General features: G+C 37.7%; 1 protein-coding gene across 6 annotated transcripts in view; it reads left to right on the top strand.

Annotated features, from left to right (window-relative positions):
- The window catches only part of MEF2A (myocyte enhancer factor 2A), an 88,985-nt gene that overhangs the window by 39,645 nt on the left and 22,885 nt on the right, over positions 1-26,455 (top strand). For 3 of the 6 annotated variants that reach the window (XM_065688446.1, XM_065688442.1, XM_065688443.1), the window contains exons 3-6: positions 1,275-1,478; positions 21,790-21,927; positions 24,825-25,044; positions 25,695-25,754. In XM_065688446.1, the coding sequence (XP_065544518.1) occupies positions 1,275-1,478; positions 21,790-21,927; positions 24,825-25,044; positions 25,695-25,754 (622 nt within the window). Of the gene's footprint in view, positions 1-1,274; positions 1,479-21,592; positions 21,725-21,789; positions 21,928-24,824; positions 25,045-25,694; positions 25,755-26,455 lie in introns of all 6 variants that reach the window. The other 3 variants (XM_065688445.1, XM_065688447.1, XM_065688448.1) reach the window with 2 other exon arrangements.

Below are 26,455 nucleotides of genomic sequence, written 5' to 3'. Positions count from 1 at the left end.
TGTGGTGGGAGGTAGAGTATACATTTTGAATTATGGATAGTATTAAAAAAGCAATATGCATGAGATACTCATCTCTGGAGAAAATGCCTTGAGGTGTGTATACACAGAATTTTCCCACCCATCTTCCAAAAACTTGATGTACACCTTGGTAATTAACACGTGAAATAATAGAAACCCATAAAACAGGTTTGATGGTTTCTTGTGTTTTACTTCATTCCTATCTTGCAAAAGACTATTTTCTGTTAAACAAGTAGGGCATGTAGGTCATTCACCTGTGCAGAGGCATTTACTTCAAATTGTAGTGCAGGGGTGTGAATGTAGCCACAGACAGAGGTGTTCGATTCAGCTCTGAAGCTCAGATTGAAAGGTTGAATCTGAAAATAACATTTTTATTAAAAATGTCTTGGAATGTTAACTTCACACTAGTAGATTAAGTGCCTTTTTGAGACACTTAAGAGAACATTTAGTAAAAATACTGTCTTTTAAGAAAAGTTGACCTTCAGCATCAATCCTGTTTGATTCAATTTGCTATCAAAAATGCAGTGATACTCTGATATCCTGAACTGAAATCCTGTGAAAGGAATAATTTCTAAAACCTTTTTTCTCATAATTGATAGTGATTTTTTTTTTATAAGTGTCTTTCTCTCTTCTCCTATGGGCAAATGGTTCTTTGTGATGGTTTGTAATGGATTTATTTCCCTACAGCAGTTCTAATTGGACAGAATGATTGTTCCATGATGTTCTGAAGTGCAGAAGACAACTTCAAAGTATAAATGAATCTGATTAGATGGCTTAATTGCAACAAAATAATATTTCTTAGCTTTACATAATTAGAAATAGCATTACATAGTTAGAGTGTTACTGCCATTGAGATTGCTGTGTTCTTTGACTTTTAGTTAAGGTTGTAACTTGTAGAGTAGTTATGGAATAACTAATCGTTACAGAGGTAAATATTGTGATACCTTGAAAGTCAGCGTTGAACAGAAGGGAATGTTGTTAGAGGATCCTCAAATTTTAACTCTTCTTGGTAGTTATATTAGTGGGAGAGTTGGGGGGGGTGTAATTGTTCAGCTTAGTCTAATATAGAGCATTGGTCCTCAAAGTAACACCAAAATATTACAGGCAGTTGTTCTGTTGAGCTTGTACACGTGTTCAGTTGTGTTGCTTTTAGTAGGAATAAATAGGCTCCATTAGCATATTTCTTGAATGTTTGATTATAGTCCTGCAAAACCCATCATGTGTTTAAAAGAATACTATTATCCTTTCTTTTCTAGGTCACCTTTACGAAGAGGAAGTTTGGATTAATGAAGAAGGCATATGAGTTGAGTGTACTCTGTGACTGTGAAATAGCACTCATCATTTTTAACAGCTCTAACAAACTCTTTCAGTATGCCAGCACTGATATGGACAAAGTTCTACTTAAATACACAGAATACAACGAGCCCCATGAAAGCCGAACCAACTCAGATATTGTTGAGGTAACAATATGAAAAGACACATCAGTTTTCTTATCTCCTTAGCATTTTAAGTATAGCGCAATATAGAGTATTTTAAGATATTTTAACCAAATGTATTGAAGACCTTGTCATAAAATGTCAACTGCTGCTTTTAGTCTGGTTTTTCTAAGGCAATAACTTGTCTTTACAGCCATGTTGTTTTCCCATCTGCCCTCCGCCCCCTGCCAGTTTCTGGGAAACATGTTTGATTGCAACCACATTTGGCAATGGAAATAGAGGTGTCAAAGATAATTGTTTTTCTGGGAGAGGGGGAAGTGTTTGAGGTTTTCATGGAAAAAATCAATTGGATGGAGAAAAAGGTCCAAAGAGCGCCCTCAGTCTGACAATTGGCTGCTTTTCTGAGCCAGTAACCGTTTACCACTCAAATGCTGCACTCTGATCAAATCAGCCACTGTCTGTGCTGCTCCTTGTTCAACCAAAAAGCTCCCCCCCAAAGTAAATATGTGGAACAAATGAACTTAATTGAATTTGTTGTCCAGTCACTCTGTATGTCAGTTAAAACAGCAGTAGAACAATCGCAGTTTCTGCAGTAGTAGAACAGCATGAATATATTTACTCAAAGGTATTGGTTTTGTTGACTTCTATTATACCAATGCTTTAAATAGTAACTCTTTCAGTACATAATTTCTAAATTAGGTGCAGTAGAAATCAAGGATTTTCTTGGCAGTTGGAGCCTTTCTGCACTGTAACTGCATTTCAGATAAGTCATGTCTCCAGTAGTCCTGTAAATAGACCAAAACAGGTGGCTGACTTCAGCGTTTAATTTAAATTCCAAAGTTGTCTCCTGAACAAATGCCTTGCTTTTTAGGAATGATTTAGGAATAGTGATTAGCCTTGTATAGCTAAAGAGTTCATTGCCAAGGGGATTGCAGAACACAGGCAGGATAATAGCTGATCTTGTAAATAAGTTTTCAAGCAAAAATCAGATTTGAAAAAAACCTGAGAAATAGACAAATGCCTTTTATTTCTTGCTGAGAAGATTCTCTGCTAATTTGTCAGCTGCCTTACATCTTCAGTGTTGAGTAGTAATAAGAGGGATAATACAAGCTATGAAGAGTTGAAGGAGTATTACCAGGATTAATATAAATAAGGGATAGCTACTGCAGGGTTAGGGAAAACCCAGTTCTTTCAAGATGAGCTTTTGATTGTGACAGATAGGGATGCAAGCAAGTCAAGTAGCCAGGCTGCTTTTTGTTCTGCATCTAGGGCCTCTTTGTGTTATGACCTGTGGTAACAGTGCTTCTTCACAACCTGAGGACTAAGAACCATAATCATTTCTACACAAGGCTGATGTAGGTTTTTTTTTTCTTGGTGGCTTTTTTACACAAGTGTCAAGCATTTGCCCCTGACAACTATATAAAAAGTGCAGTTAAGTACCCAAGTGCATCTGTGGTTTCTCTTCTGGTGGAACATGTGAGGACCCATCTGCAGATGCTTTCCAGTTTTTCTCTGTAGGCTTACTGTATTACACTAGTGTGGGATTTGGGACTTCACTCTCACTTCTGAAGCATAATATAATCTAGGAGTGCATCTTGCCGTCTTTTCAGATAAGCCCTGTGGGCTCATTCGTCTCCTTAGAATGTTCTTGTGGGTTTGGTTTTTTTTTTTTTTTTTCTAAGAAGGAAGTAAAAAAAAGTTCTTCAGCCAGAAAGGGGATTGTATGCGTTTTTTTCAGGGAAAATATGTTCTTTAAGTTTATGGCTCTGTTCTGGGTGGGAAAATGAAATCGGTAGGATGAAATATTTACAAGCTTAATATATTTCAGATAAATCAATGTTTCCTCACTGTTGGATTTCAGAAAAAAAATGGTATTCAGTATTTCAGAGAGATATTCCAGAGTTTCATTTTCTTTGCAACTGATTGCATTTAAGATTTGCTCCACCTGTATATTAGCTTTGTGATCTATTAGCTATTGTTCTCTATGGAATTAGAGAAATCATTCATGGTTGGGATCAGATGCTGTGCTTCCCATTGTAAGTAAATAATGTCTGTAATTTAGAAAAGCACTCATTTTCAGTGGAAAATTATCTACTCTTCTGCTTTACAACAGAACTGATTCAAGGGAGAGTATGATCTGCATTGGAGCAGATGCAATGCTAGGTTTAGCATAGGTAGGGAGGAGAGATGAGATGGGGGGACTAAGACACCCGTATTTAAGCAGTAGCAAGTTGCCAGAAGCTCACTGCATGTAATGTCAACATTGAGGGATGCTTGTGTGTGGTAGAGGTGAAGTTACAGCATCAGCATTTTGGAAGTGTTCTGAGAAACGATGTAAAATGGCTGCTCTTTATCATGCCTACATCGAAATGCTATTTTAACAAATAGAAATTACAAAAAATACCCTGCTAAAAATCTGTCAAGTATATATTAAACCAATTCAAATAAGTAATTTAGTTTTATGGAGTTACAGTTGATGTATTTCTTAGTTAACATTTCAGTGTTCACTTGCCTCCTTGAATATGACAAATGGTATTTATTGTGGTGGAGGCTCACCATGAATTTAGTCTTGACCCACTGTGGTCCTGATATGCATGACAGGAAGGTCGTTTTGATTTGTGTTTTGCTGTGCTAGAAGGAAAGCTAATTCTACACAGCTCAGAAGCTGTATAAGGGAAGAAACAAATCTACTGTTACTAATTTTCAGTACTGGGTGGATAGCAGTGTTGTAAATGATTAAGTGAAATCGATGAGACATCTTCCCCCTATAGTTCCCTCCTGTTCAATTTTGGCACAGGAATTGCTTTCACATGCCCAGAGCTTGGTATCTTCTGTTGCTGCTGGAACGTTTGTGTGAAAACAAAGTAGGAGGGAGAGCATTGGCATCTTAAATGAATACAGGAATTTTCTGATATGTGCCCTTATGTCTTTCACTGTACATGTTACTGTAGATATGAATGCTCTGTTGCTGTCCTATACCTATTAGTTTCAATTTGTTTGTCCCTTTTATGAGGGTTTATTGTTGATCCTACTTACAGTTTCTGTAAATATTTCCTTGTCCCTCCCTCCCTTTTTTTCCCCCTTTCAATTTCTAAACAATTTACCTATCAATAGATTGTTTGCTTCTTTACCTATTTCTTGCCATGGAAAGATATTTTAAGCTTAGTTTTCTAGCTGTCAGTAGTATCCTTGAGGATGGTCCATTCCCTGCCATTTGATACTTTTAAAATTAAGGGAGAAGATCTTGTAACACATGGCTTGTAACCACTTTTAAAGGATGATTTGTGTGGCATTTTTGAGCTGGAATTCAACCTTTGTGCTCTTTGACTCTTCTGCTGTTTGAATCTGTTTTACAGCACTAGAAAAAAAAGAGGTGAATAGGGCAAACGGGATTATTTGAAACACTTAAAATCTTCAGAACATAAACAGGTCTATGAGAAAATGCCCTTTCTTATCGGGATCAGTCACAACTGACCTAATGAGGTTTTCTTCATTAATTTCTGCATCCCTCTGAAATATGGAGGGTGCACACAAGTGGTGTTGGTGAGGACAGTGAAACTTTGCTTATGATTGCTGATCTGACCTTCTAGTAAAAGGTATTTACTCAGGAGGCAGAGAGTGTAATTTTCCTTCAAGCCTCATGAAAGGAGAAATGTTTATCTTCTGTTGAAATTAAAAAGTAACCTTTTAAATATGATTTCAGACCCAAAAGTTTTAATTAAAATGCTTTGTTGCTTTTTGCTCTTGGAGAGTATGGTCCTGTTCACATCAAGTGAATTAGTCTTATAAGACTAATGAAAATTATTAGTTATTTGAGGGGGAAAGCCAGTACTTTTGCACAGATGTTGAAAAAAGTGAGATTCACATCAAGTGTGTGCTTTGAATTCTTGAAATACTAGGATCCTGTATTTGGTTTTACAAAGCCATACTGGCACAGCTGAAGTTTGATACACTGAAGTGCTGTCTGTGATTTGAAGGACTTGCCGTAGGTGTTGCAGCATTTGATGCTTTAATGCTTGTGGAATTTTTTTCTGTAACACATTATTCTTGGCAAGTGATTATTTTTCCTGAAGAAAGAAGCAGAGTACTTCTGTAGAGTAAAATGGGAGGAATGTCAGGTTTTATCAGGATTCTGTATCCATATGGTCAACAAAATGTTTTAATGTATAAAAGACAGTTTGAGACTGTGAGCGTTCATTCTTCCTTCATCCAAAGGAAAAAAGGGAAACGAGTAGGCACTTGTACTCAACCCTCTTCAGTGTAGGGCATGTTAAGATTATTATAGGTTATCTACAGGGTAGCACTTCCATGGTGGGTCCTTCTGTCACTCAGAGGGCCTCCAAAAGCAGCAGTTGTTCAGTTGTTCCCTCTCTTTCAGCCTCACTTTCTCTGGGAATGGAAGGCTGAAGACAGGCTCTTCTTGCCTGTTTAGCTCAACTTCCTAGCTCTTTTCTCTGTTTTGATGTTCCTTGAGTGATACAGCAAGCCACGATTTATTTCAGCTACACTTGGCCCTGGGTGGGTTGTGCATGTTCTATCATATCACCTCATTAAACTGAAGTGATTTGATTTTTAGGAGCCTGTCTAAAATGTGACCTACTTTGCTGGTTGGCATCTGTGCCCATGAGAATTTCTGATAGGTGTCAGTTAATAAGCCTCTTCTGCAGTGTATAGTTTAATGCTGTCTTCAGCATAGTATAATGTGCTGTATCAGGCTTAGGTTATACACCAGGTACTGACAGCTGTCCTTAAAATATGCAATAATCCGTAATAAAAACAGTAACTAGAAAGTGTAAAGAATAAATCCTAAACTATTCCAAGTAACTACTGTAAACATATTCTTGTAGAAAGCTGATATATTGCAATAATCATAATTGTTTCTTGATGTAAGCTACAGCAAGTGATTTGGATGTTTGTATTAAATCTCTTAACATGGGGAATGGTGACTCTAATAGAAAGTAACATTTGTCATGGCTTAGTGTGATAGTGGTCATGTCATGGTTTTGACAGGAGCAAGACTAAAAGCAGGTAAATGTACCTGCTGCTAGTTACAGTAGCATAAATAAGCCAGTTTAATCTTACAGAAGCTTTTAGTGCATCATCAGGCGTTAAAATACCAAACAAGCACTCTGCTTCTCTGCCTTTTCACAAAACTCTAATGAAGAGCAGTCGTAGGAGCAATACATGTTCTTTAGTCATAGACATACATAGTGTCAGAGATGCGATTGTCAGATCATAGCTTTGAGTAAGCATGTAGAGCTCATCTGCACATGCAGAGCCTGCAGCATAAAGAAGCAGATGCATCTCCACAGCCAGATGGAGCATATGCCAAGAGACAAGTGTAACAGTGTGGGGAGCATAAACAGCAAAGTTGGTGTTGAAACACTATGTTTATAAACCAAAAGCTTTTTGGTTTTGTTTTTTATCTAGTTTTCTCCACCTCCCCAGCATTGCTTCTTTTCCAGGTTATGGATTACCAACTTGTGTTTTGAACTGTACATACACTATAGTAGCTTGCTAACCATGGGATGTTATGGTATTTGATAGCACTTGAATTGGTTCATAGCTTCTTTTTTTTGAATTTGGGTGAACTTCATATGAAACTGAAGATCTGGGAATTGTATCTCAATTTATATGCACACATATGGAATTAGGTGAGAAAGTTAAATGATTCTATTTTCTTCCTGGTGTATCCAGTCTACATATGCATTTGGCAAGCAGCTTAGGCTCCATATTTTGCTATTCAAAGCTAAAATGTAATATGATGGAAATTGGATCACATCCTTAAAAAAAAAATACCCTTCTTTGAAATGTTTCTTAAGAGAAGTTACATGCAAAGTTTTTAAACATGTTAAGAAGGAAGAGTCCTGCAACCAGCCTCAGTTAAAAATAAAACCTGATGCTTAATGTAGGTGACTAAAATCTCCAAATTTCCATGAAATACCAACACAGCTTCATAGAATTGAAACAGTGCTGAGAGGCAATACCATGAATGTGGATGGTTAGACACACACATGAGACAGTAAGAAGGTTGGTAGTGCTGACAGAGTTTTGTATTCCTTCATGTCTGATAGATGGAGAATTGCCAGAAGTGGGCTAGACTTAGTGGGGGGAAAATGGAATAAAAATGCAAAACAGCTTTGGGCTGAGAGAAGAATATGTATGAGCACGGTGAATAGTATTATTGTATTGTGCTTGTTTTTTGACCACTTGCTTTGGTCTCCAGATAGCATGGACCTCACTATGAAAAGAAGTGGTACACAGTTAAAGGAAGGAAGAAGCTTAAAAATGGCTTCAGTGAAGTAAGGAAATGACTTTGTAATCTGCTCATGATGCTGAGAAAATGTAGGCGTTATTGGACTTGATTTGCTAAATGATTATGTAAATGTAATTATACTCCATGTAACATTTGAAAGAATTTGAGACAGCACACGAATGCTTTTGAGACATGTTAAGGAGGATTTTTGTTTGGTTAAGGGCTAAAATCTCACTTTCACCTTACCTTAAGAAGAGAGAAAATGAATAAAACCTGAAGAGGGCTTGCATATAATTCATCAACAACTTCAATATATATATATAAATAAATGTATGTGTGTATATGTGTTTATGTGTGCGCATATATATATATATATGTTTGAATCTATTTCTTTTTTCTAGTAGAAGTGTTTACTGTAAACCTGGCTTGTAAACAAGTCATGTTTTGGGGTTTTATTTCCCACTCATGGTTCAGGAAGAAACAGCTTCCTTGGGAAGTTGAAAATGTGGGCAAAGTAGCAATTACTTATTTGAATACAGAGGCAGAAGACACCTGGGTATATTTAGTGCTGAGCAGAGCACTTACCCTCATAATGGTGTCTGTCTCTTCTCTCCCCCTCACACCCTTTTGTTTTTAACAACACTTAATCCCCCGAGTCTTTTCTTTGAGCTGTTTACTGTTCTCATTAAGTTTTCCTTATCTTGCATTTAGTAATATTGTTCTACTTGAAAATATTCTTCTAATTCTTTGGCTGTGCTGGAATTGCTTTGGGCATACTGGTGACTAATGACAGATTGTTGGTGAATTTAAGAAGCTGACAGTGCTGGAAAAAAGTTTTTGTTCCCGGTTAATATCATTTTGCATTCCTTCATTTCAGATACATAAAAAATTGCCAGAAGTAGGGTAGTCTTAATTTCTTTTTTTAAACAGCTTTGGTTTGTCTGCAAATAATCTAAAGCTCCATTTCCTTTGTGTCTAAGCCAGTGATTAAATTTAGGGGTTTAGGGTTAAGAATACTAGATTTACCTCTTAAAACAGTGCTGGTGTTTTAATCTTACCATCCTGTACTGGTATTCTGAATTTTTATGAATTCCAGCTTTAGTCACTAATTAAATCATATATATATGCGTGTGTGTATGTGTCTATATATATATATGTATGTGTATATATAAGTATATGTGTGTATATATATATATGCACATATATACACACACATATATCTTGAAGTTTGTCTATAATCCATTTTACATAAGTTTCTGAAGTCTCTTGCTAATGGTGGTGCTTAGTTATTGTACTACCACTAGTGATTTTATGTGGTTCAGATTGCTTGCTGTTCTGACAGTCCTATGACAGTTATACATGTCAGATTATCTTAGAGCTGTGAAATATGTGCTGTGGTACTCTCCTGATTTTTTTTTTTCTAATAAATTAACACAAAAAGTTAATCGTTTAACTGATGAACAAGAGCTTACTTGGCTGTACATCAGTAGAATCTCAAATTGAATCAGATGGCTCTTCAGGAGACTATGCTGCTGTGAGGATCAGAATTTTAAGTCAATGTCAAATACTAGTAGAGGGCCTGTCTTCATTTCAAACTATCTGTTTTGACCTGGTTGTGTTAATGAAATGGCTAATTTTCCTATGAACTGGCCAGTGTTCTAAATCCTGTTCATAGACCAGGATTCTTCCCTCCTTCCACCATGTTCTTGGTTACCTGCTGAGAAGACATAACTAATACACTAAACTTTCTCCCTTCTTTTGCTTTCTGCTTCCATCTAACACTGTTAATTTTTTTCCTGAATTTGACATGGAACCCAATATAACAATAAATAGGTGTAACTTAATAGATATAGTAAAGTAATTGTTACTAACAAGTCATAGTCTGGAAGAAGCAAGTTCTAAGCAGAGCAGGAGCAGTGCTTGTTGGGGCATTTAGGTAGCAGTCTTTCTGAGCACAAATAACAGTCTTCTTTAAAACAATTTAAAGCCTCGCTTGATCTATTTCCTATCACTATCTGTGTGTGTAGCCTCAAGCTACTCATAATCCGTGTTCCCAGAGATGTGCTTTAGTTCTTAGAACAGTTCTGACTGAGACAGACTGTGGACATGACTGCTCAGCATCCTGGCCTGTCAGTCATGGTATAAGCCTTCCTGTAAACATAGAGCATAGGCTGTATCTATAACAGAAAATAGTACTATTTAGAAGTTCTTGCCTCAGTTTCTAGTGGTAATGTGAGTTGTTAATATTTCCATTTGGATTATTCAAGAACTTAAGTGTCTCATTGAACTCCAGACATACCACCCATTGAAGGTGCAAGTAGCTAACAATGCTAATGAATATAATGAATATTTTGGATTTTAATTACATAATGATAAGTACCTCTAGTTTGTGTGATTTTTTTTTTTTTTTTGTTCTTTCCCTTGCAGTGTGCACAAGCTTGGTATAATTGGAATAAATAATAATACTCAGCAGTCCACAGCAGTAAAAGCAAAACTTGTTTTCGCTGTACCCATGTACAGTGGATAAGGCTTGAATAAAGGGAACTCATTGCTTTTACTATTTACCATAGAGAACATAGGCTGTTGTGCTGTTGAAGGAGGCCTTACAATGTAAAATCTGCCATTTGGTGAAGTCTTTGTAATTTTTTTTCTTTTAGGGTGTGGTTATTGCAACTATTCCTCATGTGTTTCCTATGAAAACTACCCTTGACTTTGGTGTATGGTGTAAATTAGCAGATAGTACCGTATTTACTCCACCCTTCTGTACAAGTCTTTATTAAAATACCAACTTTGGACTCTGGAAACTGAAGTGTGTCATGTCATGGACATTTGTAGAATAAAAGATGCACTTTCAAGTGGAGTAATTACGTGTTTTGAGAGATCCTTTAAAGATCTATCTTGCATCTGGGATTCTGTGATCCATTGAGGGTTTGTGGGAGCAATTCCTTCATCCTACACCTCTTCCTTGCCATGGAGGATTAGGGCTCCATGTTTATGTGTATGTTTGTAGTACAGACTTGGATAACACATTGCAAAGAATCAAAACTTAAGCATCTATTTTTAAAACATTGCATATAGCTTGTATTCTTGGTGAATAACACATATCTCTCATTTTCTTCGGAGACTGTTTTTAGTATTTATTTAAATAGGTGCTGCTGGTCAGCTACATAAAAAGTGCTTTTCCTCTGATCTGAAGTCCTGTATTTGTATCCCAGCTGTGCAAGTGATGTTTTTTTCAACTGATTCGGCAGTGTATTTGGAGAACGCTTTTATTCTTGAATATTCTAGGGCAAACACACGAAGTCAGTCCTCTCACCCACTGCTTTGGAAATGCATATCAAAGATCTGGGTCTGGGTAGACTGCTTTAAGTAGGATCGAAAAATTGACTCCAAGAAAATCTGTAACAGCTCACTGCTTGTTAATGCCTGGAGTTCATGCAGGCAGTCACACAAAGACATGATTATTTACTTGTGTTAACAAGTTCTTCAAGCTGTGCTGGTCTCAAGTTATTCTGCAGCCCTCATGTTCCTGCAGAATTTGGTGCTTTTGAAATTCTGCATTGACAGTTAGAAGAGTATATTTTTACTTTGCATTTTTGAAGCGAGGACCATGGCATCTGTTAATCAAGAGTGAGTGACTTTACACAAGCTGTGGATGGTAAGAATAGACCCCAGAACAATGCATCTCCTGGAACTACAGTAAGATATAACCATTCTTTATGATGATACTCTTCATTTTAGTGGAGCGTTAACTTAACCTCAGCTTTTGACTTTCAAGCTCATGGGTTTGGTAGTGTCTTCAACTGTCAACTCTGCCAATCTGCCAGGGATTAACCTCATTGCAGAAAGGACAAGCAGAAGTGCTAGCTTCTTGATCATTGCTGTTAATCAACCAGTGTTTTAACATGAGCTGTCAAAAAGGAGAGAGCGTGTTACCTGTAGGATGCTTCACTTGTAAGTGCTTTTTGGATCTCAGCCTGTACGTGCTGTGCTTTGGTTGAGAAGTCTCTAACACTTTGCTTTATAATCTTAAATAATCTGAATGTTTGGGCTCGAAACTGGTGGTGCTTCAGGTCTGGAATCACCAAGGAAAAATGGCCTAGATCTTCATACTGGCATAAAACCTTCCAGTCATGTAACCTGTGTGTGGGTGTGATGAGATACTCCTCATCATATGATGGAGGTTGTGGTTTGTTCATTGCCAGTGTTTTACCACAAGTAGGCTGTAACATTCTCAACACTCACCTGAACAAAGGACACCCTGTTAATGCTTTCACCTGGTGTGTTTTGCATAGTAACTGTTCTATCACCAGAATAAAGTCAGTATTTATGCTGGTAGTTCTTGTGGTACAGACTGTTCTTGTTTTTCATACTACTTACAAACAAATACACAGGCAGTGTTAATGTCTTTCTGTTATTTACCAGTGATAGTTACTACATCTTGTGAATTGTCACAACACTGATATTAAATTTCACGTGGGATCTCAATGTCTGCAATTTACAATATAGACTATGGAATGCTAGTTTAGTTAAATTTGAGTAATGTGCATTTTAATATTTAAATTACGGTTTAATGGAATTATTTCTTGGTTAATAGGAAGTGACTTTTAATCTAAAAGTCCCAAATTAATTGGGAATATTGTGAAGATTTTTTTAGATTAAAGCCCTTCTATCTGTAACAAACTGAAGACATTTAAAGCCCTACTCTTTTTTATGTGTTAACTTAGAATTCTTTACTGGCTGAGTATAGTGACTTGCTAAAAAGAAAGAAAGCCAAGCATGGCAGAGCCAGTCTTTATTCAATGCTGACATGAATTACACATGATAGAGTAAAGCTTACTCATATTTCACTGTCCCTGCTTTCTGTACAGTCTTTTCTTTCTACCTCTCTAGGTTCCACCTTTGATTTCCCATCCCCTTCTTGGGTTAACTAAAGACAGTCTTCAAAGAGGTGCTTTGGCTTTTGAATAATTTACTCAAAATTAAGGTTATGCAGGAAAAAAACATACTCGGTATATTCCTTCAACATGTAACTGAGTTCAGTATTCCAGATACGCGTTGTGACATACTTACTACAGCTTTGTGTCTTGAAGTCCTACATCCTAATTATTTTAATTCAGTAAAAATAAAGATGTATCTACTTGTACCCTACTTTATTTCTGGAGAGGCTCTCTGCTTCCTGCTGTACATACTTAGCTTGGTGGTTTCAGGTGCCTCCTTTCAGTCGTACTCTTCCACTTGCTTATTTTTGAGGGGTTTGTTTATTTTCTGTAAATATTCTGTAGTAATGTTCTGAATGGGGGTAATGCTTGCATGTGTGTGTGCTCACGTCACACGCATTCAGAGCACACACGTGTGCCTGCATATGCTGTCTGTACAGTTGGACACCATTTAGCAGAAACAAAATGACAGTTCCGTACCAATATTAAAGTAATTGAAACTTGTTCTGGTAGGCATTAGTGGGGCTGGTTCCCATAACCTTATGTGGGAGCAGCATTTTAACAGTTACATAAATCCTCAGAATCCACTAAACATTTTTTTGGGAATAGTTGCTATTTGTGTTGTAATTACTGTTTTGATAACAGTACATTATCTTGAGTACCAAGGCTTTGAAATAGTTTCTGTTATCCTTTCCAATTTTCAAGTCGTAAGGAGAAATCCATAACAAGAAGCGTTTGAAATTGCAATACTGCATAGGCAGGTAGACCACAAGAAACCCTTTCTTTTTATATCATTGAATTGTAATTAGAGTTTAGAAAATTTTTCTTGGCAAACTATGAGTAGGAGATAATATTTTTACTAAAGAACTTCTAAAAGATTATGAAGGGTATTATGCAGATGGGTTGCTACTCTTGGAAACTTTTCATGTTCCATATGGCTTATCTGCAATACACTGTTGCTGAAAGGAGGCATTCAGTTGGCTACTGCTGTTGCTGATTTATATTTTAACCATTGCAAGCATGTGAAGAAGTATATATGGGAGGAGATGTATCTACATATCTATTTTGTTACAGTAAGGGTCAAAAAAATCATTTATGTACCACAGAATAACTCTGAACACTTTAACATAGATGGTTACGTTAAGACGTGATTTGTTTTACCATTAATTGTTTTCGTTGCAGACTGCTTTCCCTGAAAGGACTATAAAATGTATTTAATTTACATGCTAAGGAATAGTTTGTGCTTCCTGAAGATGAACGTTGATCTACTTTTTTGTTTTTAATAAAAAGCTTGAATGAGATGGACTTAGACTGGCAATATACTGCTTTTTAAATAGAAAAGTCTAGTCAATGGTATTTTCTATAAAGCAGGTAAAATGAAATCCTGCTCAGTGATACAAAACTTAATAGTCTAGTAAATTGTATAGAAAGTGAAACAAAGACAGATGCGTCAAATATCAGACTTTGAGAGCTTGGCTTAGCTTCCACTGTGGAAACAGTATTATCAGTGCTAATGGATTACTAATTGTTTTATGTCTTGAGCAGTTCATTTAGGAATGAGCAATCCAGCTTGCTTGTAGGTCAGCAACTGTATTATAAAGTCCACAGTTTAGAGATGCTCCTCTAAATTCACAGCTACAAGTAAGCAGCTTCCCTTTCTGTGCCTTCTGGTGTGTTGTGTAATGTTCTGGGGGTGAAGAGTGGATGTTAAAGCCCACAAAATTGTTACTCTTTAATAAGTGCTTGTGGTTTAATTAAAATAATGTTTCACAGCAAAGATGCTTCAAGCAAAAATTTAAGCTTCATACCATATCATGTCTAAAAACCTTTTGTATGTGTTATTTTATATAAATGTGAGTTTGAAGCCTGAGTGCCATCTTTATCATATCTTGGAGGAATTTGACAGCTAGCTTTCATGTTTGGCAAGCCAGGGATACATGTTAAAATTTGCCAGATACTGGAAGCGCTCCAGCGTTTGAAACAAGACAGTCTCTTTTCTTAGAGTGGTATATAACAGGGACACTGATAAAATTTCAAATCCTGAACATTTTTCATCTGTAAATGATGAATACCTTTGTCTAAAACTGAACACAGAGCATTGCTTAAAGGGCTCTTCCTCGTATTTTATGGTGTAGTGCTAGGCATATATGGTTTTTGTTCGTAAAATCCTAGAATAAGTAGTTAATCCTAAATCTCCTTTTCCCCTGAACATACTGTAATACTTAGTGAAGAAATAGACACACTGTAGCAAACTGCGTGAAAGTACTGTACTCAGAATTGATGTCTAGATATTTTTGCATAGCATCAATTATTCACTTTACAAATACTACTGCTAATTGAGCACAAGTATGGCAAGTTAGTTAAGCAAGGCAGAGTATGTCAATTTTTCATGTTTAATTTGGTGTACATTGTTTTGGTTGGAGAGCCTACTGCAAAGGTTGGTTGAAGCCTTGCTCCTTAGGGAGTTAAGCTCTCCAAGTTTCTTAGCTCATGGAAATGTCTGTCATCATCTGATTTGACCTCCTGTGCATTCTCTGAAGTTTTGAAAGCTGGACACCACTCTGCTTTACTGGGTTGGTTTGGGGTGTATATGTTTGTAGCTATAATTAGAATGTGAAATTCTAGATGATAGCATAGCAAAATGTAACTGAAAATGTGTTGGGCGTACTGAAAGAGATGGTATTAGGGCTACACTTAGGTAGCCTCCAAACTCAAAGGAGAAGGATAACAGCTTCATAATGAAATTTGCAGATGCTACGGTGGTTGAAGTTGAGAATATTGAGACCCTGAGGAAAACTTACAAAATTTGTAAACATCACATCAAATAATCCAGTACATCCGACTACAGAAAAAGAAATGGAAGCCTACAGAGATGGGCTTCAAACACAGAACACTGTTACTGAGTTGAATTACATGGGTTTTCTTTGGCTGTTCACTTTTGGTGGATATGCTGCAGTTCAGATTCAGCCCTGCTTGTGTTTTAGACAGTGGTGAAATTCATACAGCCGTCACTGCAGGGTCAAGGTCTGACTTTGCAGAACCACGTTGTTACTTCAGAACAAAGGAACAGAAATGAGGATTCTTCTGAAGCCAAACTGACCTGCAGGAAGTTAAAAAACTATAAATAGCTTTGAGTGACTAAGAATACTCCTCGGATGTCTGAATGTGTTTTGTACATAATAGGGGAGAAATTACTTACGTAGAGGATGATACACCTTAGTATTGTTCAGGGTGGTAAAAGTGAATATTTTGTGCTATAAAAGAAGAAAAATCCAGCCTGGTTTTAGGAAGCAAATAATAAAGCAATTGTGCTTTCAGCATGACTTTTTGCTGTGTGCAAAGCCTGTAGCGAAGCATGTCGTTCTTGCCAGCTGAAGTATCTCTGCTGTGGGAAGGGAGCTAAACTGCATTAAAGGGATATGCCCTGTTTTCTCTCACTGGTGTCACATAATAAGTATGAAAATTGGGTGGGAGTCTGATGCTGTGACTACTGTATTTGTCCTTAATTTTGTGAGTATCGGAAAGGAGGCGCGGCTTTTTAAGTAGGATGCGATTATCAGCAGTGGTTGAGGCAATGGCTCGCTGCTGCTGGAAAGGACAGGCCATTCCTTCTGCCTGCTTTCTATCTGTGGTGCTCAGCCCATCCATTCGAAAACCACCTTGTTCCTGCTGCAACTGAAAACAAACCCAGCAAAAGTAAGTTAAAGAACAGCCAAGGAGAATTTTCTGTCTCCTTTAATGAAGAAAAAATGACTTATTGCAGGCTGGAGCAAACATCAGAGCAGGCGTAAAGGTGGTCCCCAGGATCCTGCACTTTCTGTGGCAGCAAGTTGTTACTGTCAGTCAGCTTGTCAAACTGCTCCCACAGAGATTGCAGCAGTTCCCTTAAAGCAGGGAGAAAAACCTTAAAGCGTGGATCATCTTTAGAGATGGAATATGCGATTGATCCTGAAGGCTACAGTATGACTAAATAGCTCCTGGTTATCCTTGGATCTCTTATTCTAGGGATTGTTTTCCTTTGCCCCTGAGCACTGGTAGGTGAGGCACTCTTGCAGCCTGGGCTGATGGTACTGGTTTTTACATTTTATCACCTCAGTGACCTTATCCATGATGGATGACAGTCCTGTCCTTCCTGCAGAGAGCTGTGTGAGCACTTGTGGGGAGAAGCCTTTGGAATTCGGTGCAAGTGGCAGCAGTGTCCCTCTCTACTGTTGTGTGGCAGCTCTTGAGGATCAGAAAACTGTTTAATTGGCTATCCTTTTGATAACTAGGGTGTATGTGCCTGCTGAGCAGCAGTAATATTTGGCAGTACTAGTGGAGCCTTTCCATTATTTCAGGCCTGAGGAATACTGACTTTTCTAAATTACCATTTTATAAAAGGTATTTACTACAAATTCATGCTGTTTCACAGCTTTTCTGTGCTCTAAATGCAGCAGCAGGATCAGAACTAGCCACAGGTCTTAAGCAAAAGGCTTGCCTTTCCCAAGGCAAGGGAAATCACTTTTCATTTCAATCTTAGTCAAGTTTTAGATGTGTTTTCCCTCATGATTTGGGATGAAACATCAACAAAAATCCTGTTTGGCCAGCTCTGATAGTTAAGTGCAAAAATAGAGCTGTTAACATGATACATGGTAGCATTGATAGCAACAACCATTTCCTTTTTGTGTAATGTTACAAGAAACCCAACACTGACAATGTTTTGAATGAACTGACACTTTCTTGCACCTCATTACACTTTTTATGTATGAGGTCATCCTACTTTTTTGCTTCAAGGCAGAAAAATGTTACTTCCTGAGGTGACAATGAACATAATCAAGTTCTCTACAGTTTTGCCAGAGCTGGTAAGGAGCCCAGATCACTAATATCAGAAATCTTGGCTTTTTAACCACGCTCACTGGATTGGAGCACAAAACATGCTGATTGTGCTCTTTTAACCATTGGCAACATCCTTCCAGTCGGATGTGAAAAACAGGATCTTTCATGGGGAGGAGAACAGTTGGGGGTTGTCATTTAACTTCGTCTCTGGTAGCAGTAATCTGTGTTTATTAGTTCAGAGTTCCTGGTTTCCAGAGCTGCTGCTGACTGGTGTATTGAGCCAGTGTAAGTTTGTGAGAGAGAAGCTGTGTACAGCTGGGCTGGAACAAGCCTTGGAGAAGGTGGCGACTTGATTTCATGCTGTGGAGACTCAGCAGGCTTAAAGCTCCTGCATTTCATGTTTCTCAGTTGGATTTTGTGGGAGGAAGCTTATGCTAAAATAATTACACTGTGATGGTTGAGTATCATTTTTGCTTCCTTATGGATTATACAATAAATATCTATTGTATTTTTGTACTCTTTGGTATCTGTATTAGCTTTTTCAGTCAAATTTATGTTGAATTGTGAGAGAAGTTAATTAGTTGCTGTTTTGCAGTGCATTAAAAAGTACCTTGCACATGTATGGGGAAGTTCAGGAACATATTTAAGCTCTACCATGTGCCTGAATGTAATACTTAAACCTGTAATACCTAGTCCAGCCATTGTCGTACAGTGTTTTTTAACCTCAGATATTACACAGTGGAACAAAAGCAGTTTAAAACTTCTGGGCCATTCTGCACCGTCAAGACGACCCCAGCTGTCTGGAACACTTGTTTAGTGACTTGATAGGATGCAGGACTGCATTGTTGTGTTTGCTTCGTTCTTTCATAAAAAGACTTTTTGGTTTCTCATGAATACCTTGCTTTATTTTCTGACAAAAATCAGGACTTTTCTCTCACTAGTTTGTTAATCCAGTATCCCATCAATGATGCTCAATATCACTTACTGAAGACACAATGCAGTGTGCATTGGCAAATGTGTTGAAACAGTTTACAGTCATTTTGGCTAAGTCTTGGAGTAAGTGGAAAGTAATAAAATACTAACTCAAAAGGCTGCACATGCTTTAGATCTGGAAAATGAGACCTAACACCAGAAGTTAATTGCAGTGAACACCCAATAGCAAAACTTGAAATTCATTATTCTTTTTCCTCCTCATTGTAGTAAGAAAACTTACATTCTGTATTTATTAGCCTCAACTGCACAACCTCTGATTTTATTCTAAACAAACTTGTGTGTATCACAGGAGAGGTATAAAACTCTCTTCATGTTACACAAATATTAATTGGTCTCACGAACTGGCAGGTTTTTCTCTAAACCAGTGGAGTTAGTAAAATTGCGATCTCCATGGTCAAATCATGGAAATAGCTCAGTGAGGGGGGCACTTATTTACATGAGTTGGAGAAACAACAGATTTTAGCTGTAGAGGTTCTCAAGGGTGGAGTCAGCACTTGTTTATGGAGTTTGGCTTTCCCGTGTCCCTACGGAGCCATTCCCAGTAGTCACCTCCTTCCCTGTTTTCCCTTGAGCCGGGGCCCTTTATCATGTTTCACTCCGCAGGCTGTGAGAAAGCTGAGGCTGCGCTGTCTCGCGTAGGCTGCGCCTGGCCGTGTGAACAGATTACAGCATTCCGCTTGTTCCTATGAGCTGCAGAGCAGGAACGGTTCACTGTAATGTTACTGGGCAATGATAAAGTTGGCAGTCTTTTTATGGTTAGGTCCTCTAAGTGGCAGTTCGTGTTTTAGTGATAAGGAGACAGAGCTTTGGCTATCAGACCCAGACTTAGTATCTCTAACAGTGAACTGTGGCTTAAATCCTTCCACAATGACAGGAACCCCGTCTGGAGTGACGGTTTCCAGAATCTAAGCAGGAGATACTGAGGCATTTTCCTTCCTCATGAGTCAAAGCAGAGTTAACCCCATTGTTACCATAAAAAAAAAAAATCAGCCATGAAGAAGGAGGCATTTTTGTATTTAACTACATCTCTTCCTTTATATTGGAACTTTGACCATAATTTTTAGGCAAATCTAGGAGGATGAATTAGCGACATTAGACCTAAAAGCTTTCACTTGAGTATTGAAAGGAACACTAATGAAACCCCATGCTGCAATACTTAACATTGCTTTTAACATGTTTTTTCAAAGGAGGTGAACTAGATATTAGTAATATGTGTTTCTTGCAAGATCTCTGTTAATATTACCTAAACTAAGCTTCTAATCATGCCCTGGGCACTGCGTACATATGTCGATGCTGAGCACCATGTAAAGACACATTTGGTTTCTATTTAGAGAGTTCTGTGGGTTGCAGGGGTTAAGTGTAATCCAGATTATACAGTGTTAACATTTTCCCTGCTGATATCAAAGTGTAGAAGACTGGCAGGCTGACTTGTTAGGAAGGGCTGGGAGAGGGATAACAGGCTCCGACCTTGAGAGCCCGAAGAGCCGGCCCTTGTATGGCCACATCCATATACATGTCCAGCTGATTGGGTAGAGGAGCGGGATGGGGGCTGTGACAGGTGCTGGAGGAACCTACACCTGTTTCCCCCATATGCTGATTTAGTGATTGCATTTTTGTGGGAGTTCCAGATACTGTGTGGGATCTGCAGAGCAAGCCAAGAAACTTGAGAAGGAATTTCAGCTTATGGTGACCCGTGATATTCAAGGATTTCAGATGGTGTAACTGAATTTTCAAGTGCTGCCTGAAAACTGAAGTAGAAATAGGAGTTATCTTGTATATATGTGTATAGTGAGAAAGCCTTGTGTACTTCTTAATGCACTAAAAATTAGGAGATAACACTTGGAAGAAGAAATGCCCATGAATACCATAGTCTAAACTAAAACCGTGGGGTTTTCTAATCAGAAATTCAGTGTGTTATGGAAATACATTTTCTGTAGGAAAAGAAATGCACTTTTTAATGGTGCTGAGATAATTGGCTTTCAGATTTTAAATCTTCAGGGGTTTTAGTGTAAAATTCATAGATAATTTCTCACAAAAAAAAACCCACAGAACCCCCCTCATACCTGCATAGTCCTACTGCTGCTTTATGTACTCTAATGTATGGCTGTTAAAAAATAGATACTAATTTCCTTGTGAAACTTTTAAAAACGTTAAATATTTTTCCATGGGGAATGTTTTCTATGTTGTCATATGTGAGAACTTGCAAAGAAAGATTTCTGATTGTGTAATAGGGTGCAAAACAACAAGGAATACAAATATCCTTTAAAATCTGGTGATGAGACCCGTACTGTCACATAAAATCATTTCAGTTGTGAAAACCCATGAAGGTTATTGAGGCCACCCGTTAACCAAACGCTGCAAAGTCCGCCACTAAACTTCGGTAGCTTATTTGTAATGCCTCGATCATAGGCAAGTTTGTTTTTTTCCAGGGGATGTTGATGCGAGCTCTCCATCAGAAAACAGGAAATAGCTCAAAAAAGCAATTGCATCCAGTTAGGCTAAAGGAGTCTGCAAAAACTTATATTTGGCAAATTGTAGAGAGGGATTATGTAATTTCTTTTTATACTTTTTTTGCAGTTCTTGTTATCATGCAGGATGACAGAAATACTGGAAAGTCCTGCCTTTATAACAAGTGTTACGTATATGAATATACTGCAGTTGTTGAATTTGATTGCAGATTTTAGCCACTGTGTTTCTTGGAGCTTAACTCTTTGCTCTTTAAAATTTGGATATTGGGATACTAAAATCAATATTTTAAAAATCCAGTAAACTGGCTTTTAATTCATGGTGATGCCATTAACTCTTTTGCCACAGGCTTGAATGTTCCTTGTATGTCAGTCAACATCACTCCCAACAGCCAGTATCTAAAAACAGTTTTGCGTGAAATGCTGGAGAGATGAAGTGGGTGTAGGTTAAAAGTTACCCATGTTATGGCACCTGGGAGAGCCTCTGAATGAACCTTTTCTCTTCATGTACTATGCCACTATTTTGAAAGCCTAAGCCTGTCTGTTGAACAGTGAGTTTTGTCTGTGAAAGTTTCATGTAGTTCCAGTGGCTCTGAATGATTCAGTAGTATACAAAACTTCTTGGCAAGTTAGTATGATTTGTATGTGAATTTTCCAATTGTATTTCAGACCTTAAGAAAGAAAGGCCTTAATGGTTGTGAGAGCCCTGATGCTGACGATTACTTTGAGCACAGTCCACTATCGGAGGACAGATTCAGCAAACTAAATGAAGATAGTGATTTTATTTTCAAGCGAGGCCCTGTAAGTACTTTTATTTTATCTCTACTTTTTATTTGTTGATCCTTTTTATTAACTTCATTATTTAGGCTCTGAACAAGAAGGAACACAGAGGGTGCGACAGCCCGGACCCTGACACTTCATATGTGCTCACGCCACATACAGAAGAAAAATATAAAAAAATTAATGAAGAGTTTGATAATATGATGCGGAATCATAAAATCGCAGTGAGTACTAAAGTATGGTTTGTGCTTCTATTACATGCATGAGAATTTTCATGGTGTTTGCTTACCACTGAAAACCACTACAAAGACAAGAGGATGTAACGGTTTGAGAAGGGAGTATATGTTTTTGAGGCAAAATGAGATGCTGATACATGTTAAAATGCATTTTATCTTACTAAGAAGATTTATCTATAGCTTCTCTTTTCCACTCACAGTTTTTCATACCTTGTGAACATGAGGTAACATTTCTCAATTTCAGGAGCTTAGCTGCTTTGCTAATCCTACCCAAAATATTCTCATAAAGATAGATTTTGTCGTGGGATGTAGGATAGTTTATTTACATCTTGTAGCTCTTTATCTGTCTGTTGATCAAGGTTTTACAGTATGTTACAAACAGGCACATAGAATTGCATTAATTTGGCCATCAAACCAGTGGGATTTATTTTGCTGAAGACTGGATGAAGAAAGGCATTTAGAAGTTTAAAGATAATGGGAGCCTTAAAAGATGGGTGTCTTATTCCTGTTGACATTCTAACAGATACTGCCTTGGCCACTGAAAGATCTTGGAAAACTTTGCCCCGGGTTCCAACCCATTTGCAGTAGTAAGTCACTTGGCTCCAGAGCTCAGGAAGCTTGGGAGTAACAGCAGTGTAAATTTTGCATTTGTTTCACAGAGGTGTATGTAATGACGCTTAGTTTCCATCTACAAAACCCAATTAGTATGGAGTATTACAGGGGAATTATTTTCTAAGAAAACTAATACAGGACTCTGCCACAGCCTTTGAATTTTTTAACATTGCAAATCTTGTAGCAATTAAAGTAAATGGACTGAGTAGGTTAATCAGCATAGACCCTGGGGCACTTGGAGTAGTGTGTCCCCAAATGACTGGCTGGTACTAGAAATTATTTCATTATTGAGAGCAATAAGGCCATCTCTGGGACTGTCAGCAAACTGGCAGTCTTGACACCCAGCATCACTTCTTATAGCAAGTTCTTTTATACTTGAATGAAACCAGTATATTTGTTTTGAAGTTTTTGATGTCCAACATTTCGGTGCTGAGACATCTTCAGGCCTCATCTCGTAGTATGTCACATCTAAACTGCTCTTGCTTAATATTCTGTGGTTTTCATGAACAGTTTAAATCGTCTGTGTGGACATCAGTGTAAAAGAAGGCAACATTATTTTTTGGTTCTGTATTTATAGCTTAAATTGGGCCTGTTAAGGTTCTGTTTCCAGTACTTACGGGTCTTTACGAAAACCTAGTTTCTTTTGTTCTAGTGCAGTCATTACTGTCAAAGGATAGGAATGAGGCAAAGCTTGAAGAATTCAGTCATAACCAAATGAGTACCATAGATGGGCAGAGGCAGCCTTTGTTGTAAGGTGTGGGGGGAAGCTGTCTTTTATTAGTTCTGTATTGAGACACCTACAGAAAGAATGTTCCAACTGTTAGCTTCTGGCATTGTTTTAAGCAATTCAGGTATTTCAAATTTAGGTTGAATTGCTTGGCAGTGTGCTGTTTGAAAAACAACCTTCTTTTTGGTAGATACTGAATAGTTTCTAGAAGCATTTTCCCATGAAAACAAAATGCCAGTACAGCTTGTCATTAGTTAGATACTGTGAATGATTTGCTAGCATTATGTCACTATGCTTTATTGCTTTTTCCTTCTGTTGGTGCCAAAAATTGATAATTATTCTTAGAATGCTTCAGGAGGGATACTGTCATTGACTGTCACCAGTAAGAGATTTTGCTTCTTGTAGAAAATGCGTTCTGCTCTTTTAATTAGTATTTCTATCAAAATCGTTGTACAGAAGTCCCATTCCAAGTAAATTTTCAGCTGTACATGACAGAAGTGCATCTCTTTATACTTGCTAGGTCATGAATGTTTGTCATCTGCATTTGACCTCTAAATCAGAACTATTATATCTATATTCCGTCAATAAATGCCACCTAAGTTTTCTTCTTAAATTGTACCTGTCATGGTTTTGTTTCCAGTAATTATGAGAGTTGTGAAAGAAAACAGTCCCTTTTGTTTCAGAAACTCATCACTGTCAAAGGATAGGAATGAGACAAAGGCCGAAGAAGTTAGTCATAACCAAATGAGTACCATAGATGGGCAGGCATCTAAGCTTTTGATTCAAATAGCTGTTGAATAACAAACATATATACTTGAGAAAAATAGTTGCCTTGTAAATAATGCTGGAAAACTTTGAATTAAAAAAAAATGATATTTGCAAGAAAGAAAGATGCAGGGGTTATTCAAGCAGGGGTTTGCGCAATACAGTCACAATAATGACAATGGAAATGTTTAAACTACTGACCTTAATGATTTTCTACAGATCTGTTTACTTCTTTTAGTCTGTTGAAAAAGAAAGTTTTAGGGATTAGTACCAGTATCTTGGAAAGGTTATGAATAGAAAATGTTATTACTAACTTTTTCTTTTTTTTGTGTAATTGACTTTATTTTATACTGTGCATGTTTATGCTTACATTTTGAAGGTACAGCACTTCAGTGATTTATAGACATGTGTAACTTGTCATTGCTTTGTAATAATCCAAATTAACTGGTAAATTTGTGGTATTTCTGAGCTTGTGAATTCATATGAATTTCCAATTTTTTTTGCATTTGAACTTTGGTTACTGTAGCAGTGTATGAGTAATTATTTTGGAACTGTGTTTATATGATGTCTGAGAGTTTAACACTGTACTCTACAACAAATGGATGTTTTAAAATTGTATGCTTAATACAGTTTAAAAACTAACATAATTAACTATTTTTTTTTTTAAACCTGAGTAATTGTTGGCAAACTTTAATGTGTATTTTTATGATGTGCTATTGCTGCAGAAATAGTTATACTAATGTTGTTGTTCTGTGTGTGTTCCTTGTCTTCTTTCCTTCAGCCTGGCTTGCCTGCTCAGAACTTCTCGATGTCGGTTACAGTTCCAGTGTCCAATCCCAACACTTTAACCTACAGTAACCCAGGGAGTTCCCTTGTATCCCCATCACTGGCTGCCAGTTCATCATTAACGGACACAACCATGCTCTCCCCACCTCAGACCACCCTGCATCGGAACGTATCACCTGGGGCCCCTCAGAGACCACCAAGTACTGGCAATGCAGGTGAGAGTTCAGCACTGTTGTCCTTTCCTTTTATACACTGTTGTTGGACGTGGATCTGTTGGAATGGGTCCAGAGGAGGCCACAAAGATGTTCTGAGGGCTGGAGTATGTCTGCTCTGGAGCCAGGCTGAGAGAGCTGGGCTTGTTCAGCCTGGAGAAGAGAAGGCTCTGGAGAGACCTTAGAGCAGCTCCTGGTGCCTAAAGGGGCTGACAAGAAAGCTGGAGAGGCACGTTTGACAAAGGCATGCACTGACAAGAAAAGGGGGAGTGGCTTTAAACTGGCAGAGGGGAGATTGAGAGTAGACATTAGGAAGAAACTCTTTACTATGATAGTGGTGAGGCATTGGTAGAGGTTGCCTGGAGAAGTTGTTGCTGTCTTATCCCTGGCAGTGTTCAAGGCCATGTTGGATGGGGCTTGGAGCAGCCTAGTCTAGTGGAAGGGGTTGGAACTGGATGAGCTTTAAGATCCCTTCCAAACCAAACCATTCTATGGTTATTAAAAAACCAAAACAAAATAAAACAAACACAAGCAACTAACCCCCAGGTAACAAGTTCTTAATGGTATTGCTGCGTTTTAAAGGCTTAAGCTTTGAAGTACACAGTGATACAACACTGTATCAGTTTAATTTAATGCTCTCTTATTTTTGTTAGGTGGAATGATGGGGACAACTGACCTCACAGTGCCAAATGGAGCTGGTACCAGTCCAGTTGGTAAGCGTGGTATCATCTTTTTGTTGAAAAATAGTATTGTGTGTTTAGTTTCACAGTTATTCAGAAGCAGGTTTTTAGTTGGACTCTTTTTGAAAAAGGTTGTGGGAGAGTAAAGGTTGCAATTTTCTTAGTTGCAAGTGTTAAATCTTGTAAATTATTGTTAGGCATTTAACTTTTTTCTGCCGTTCCCCTTCCACTTCAGTAATAGTTGCATTTTTTGTTAGTGGTTTGCAGTAGTAGCATGCTGCTCTTGCTTTTCTGTTTCCCTACAGGTATAATTTTACAGCACTCTGAAGAGATCTTACGTGCACCAAATGTCTTACTTTGTATGAAATATACTGCACTCACTAAACTATTACACTAAAGACAACTTGGCTGTGTTCTCAAGCTTAGTATTTGCAAGACCTGGTTGTGGTGCCAATCAAAAGGAAGAAAATACAGACTGTATTGTTTGTATTGCCATGTGTATCTTGCTAATCATTTTGTAGCAATTATACAAAGAAAGCAATAAATCTTGGAAGCTCATAGCGAGGTTCTGTCTAAATTTTGGAAGATGATCAGGATTTCTTTCAAAAACAAATTAGAGATGTTGCCAAAAATTGAATTCACAGTATGTTTTGGTCTTCAGTAAAAAGATATGATAGCACTGTTTCATTTAAATAATATTTTGTCTCCCCTACATAAAATCTAGAACTGTGATA

The sequence above is a fragment of the Lathamus discolor genome, chromosome 8, assembly GCF_037157495.1.
Source record: "Lathamus discolor isolate bLatDis1 chromosome 8, bLatDis1.hap1, whole genome shotgun sequence".
NCBI lineage: Eukaryota > Metazoa > Chordata > Aves > Psittaciformes > Psittacidae > Lathamus > Lathamus discolor.
The sequence above is the reverse complement of the archived record's forward strand: the minus strand, read 5'-3'. Positions and strand labels throughout refer to the sequence as shown.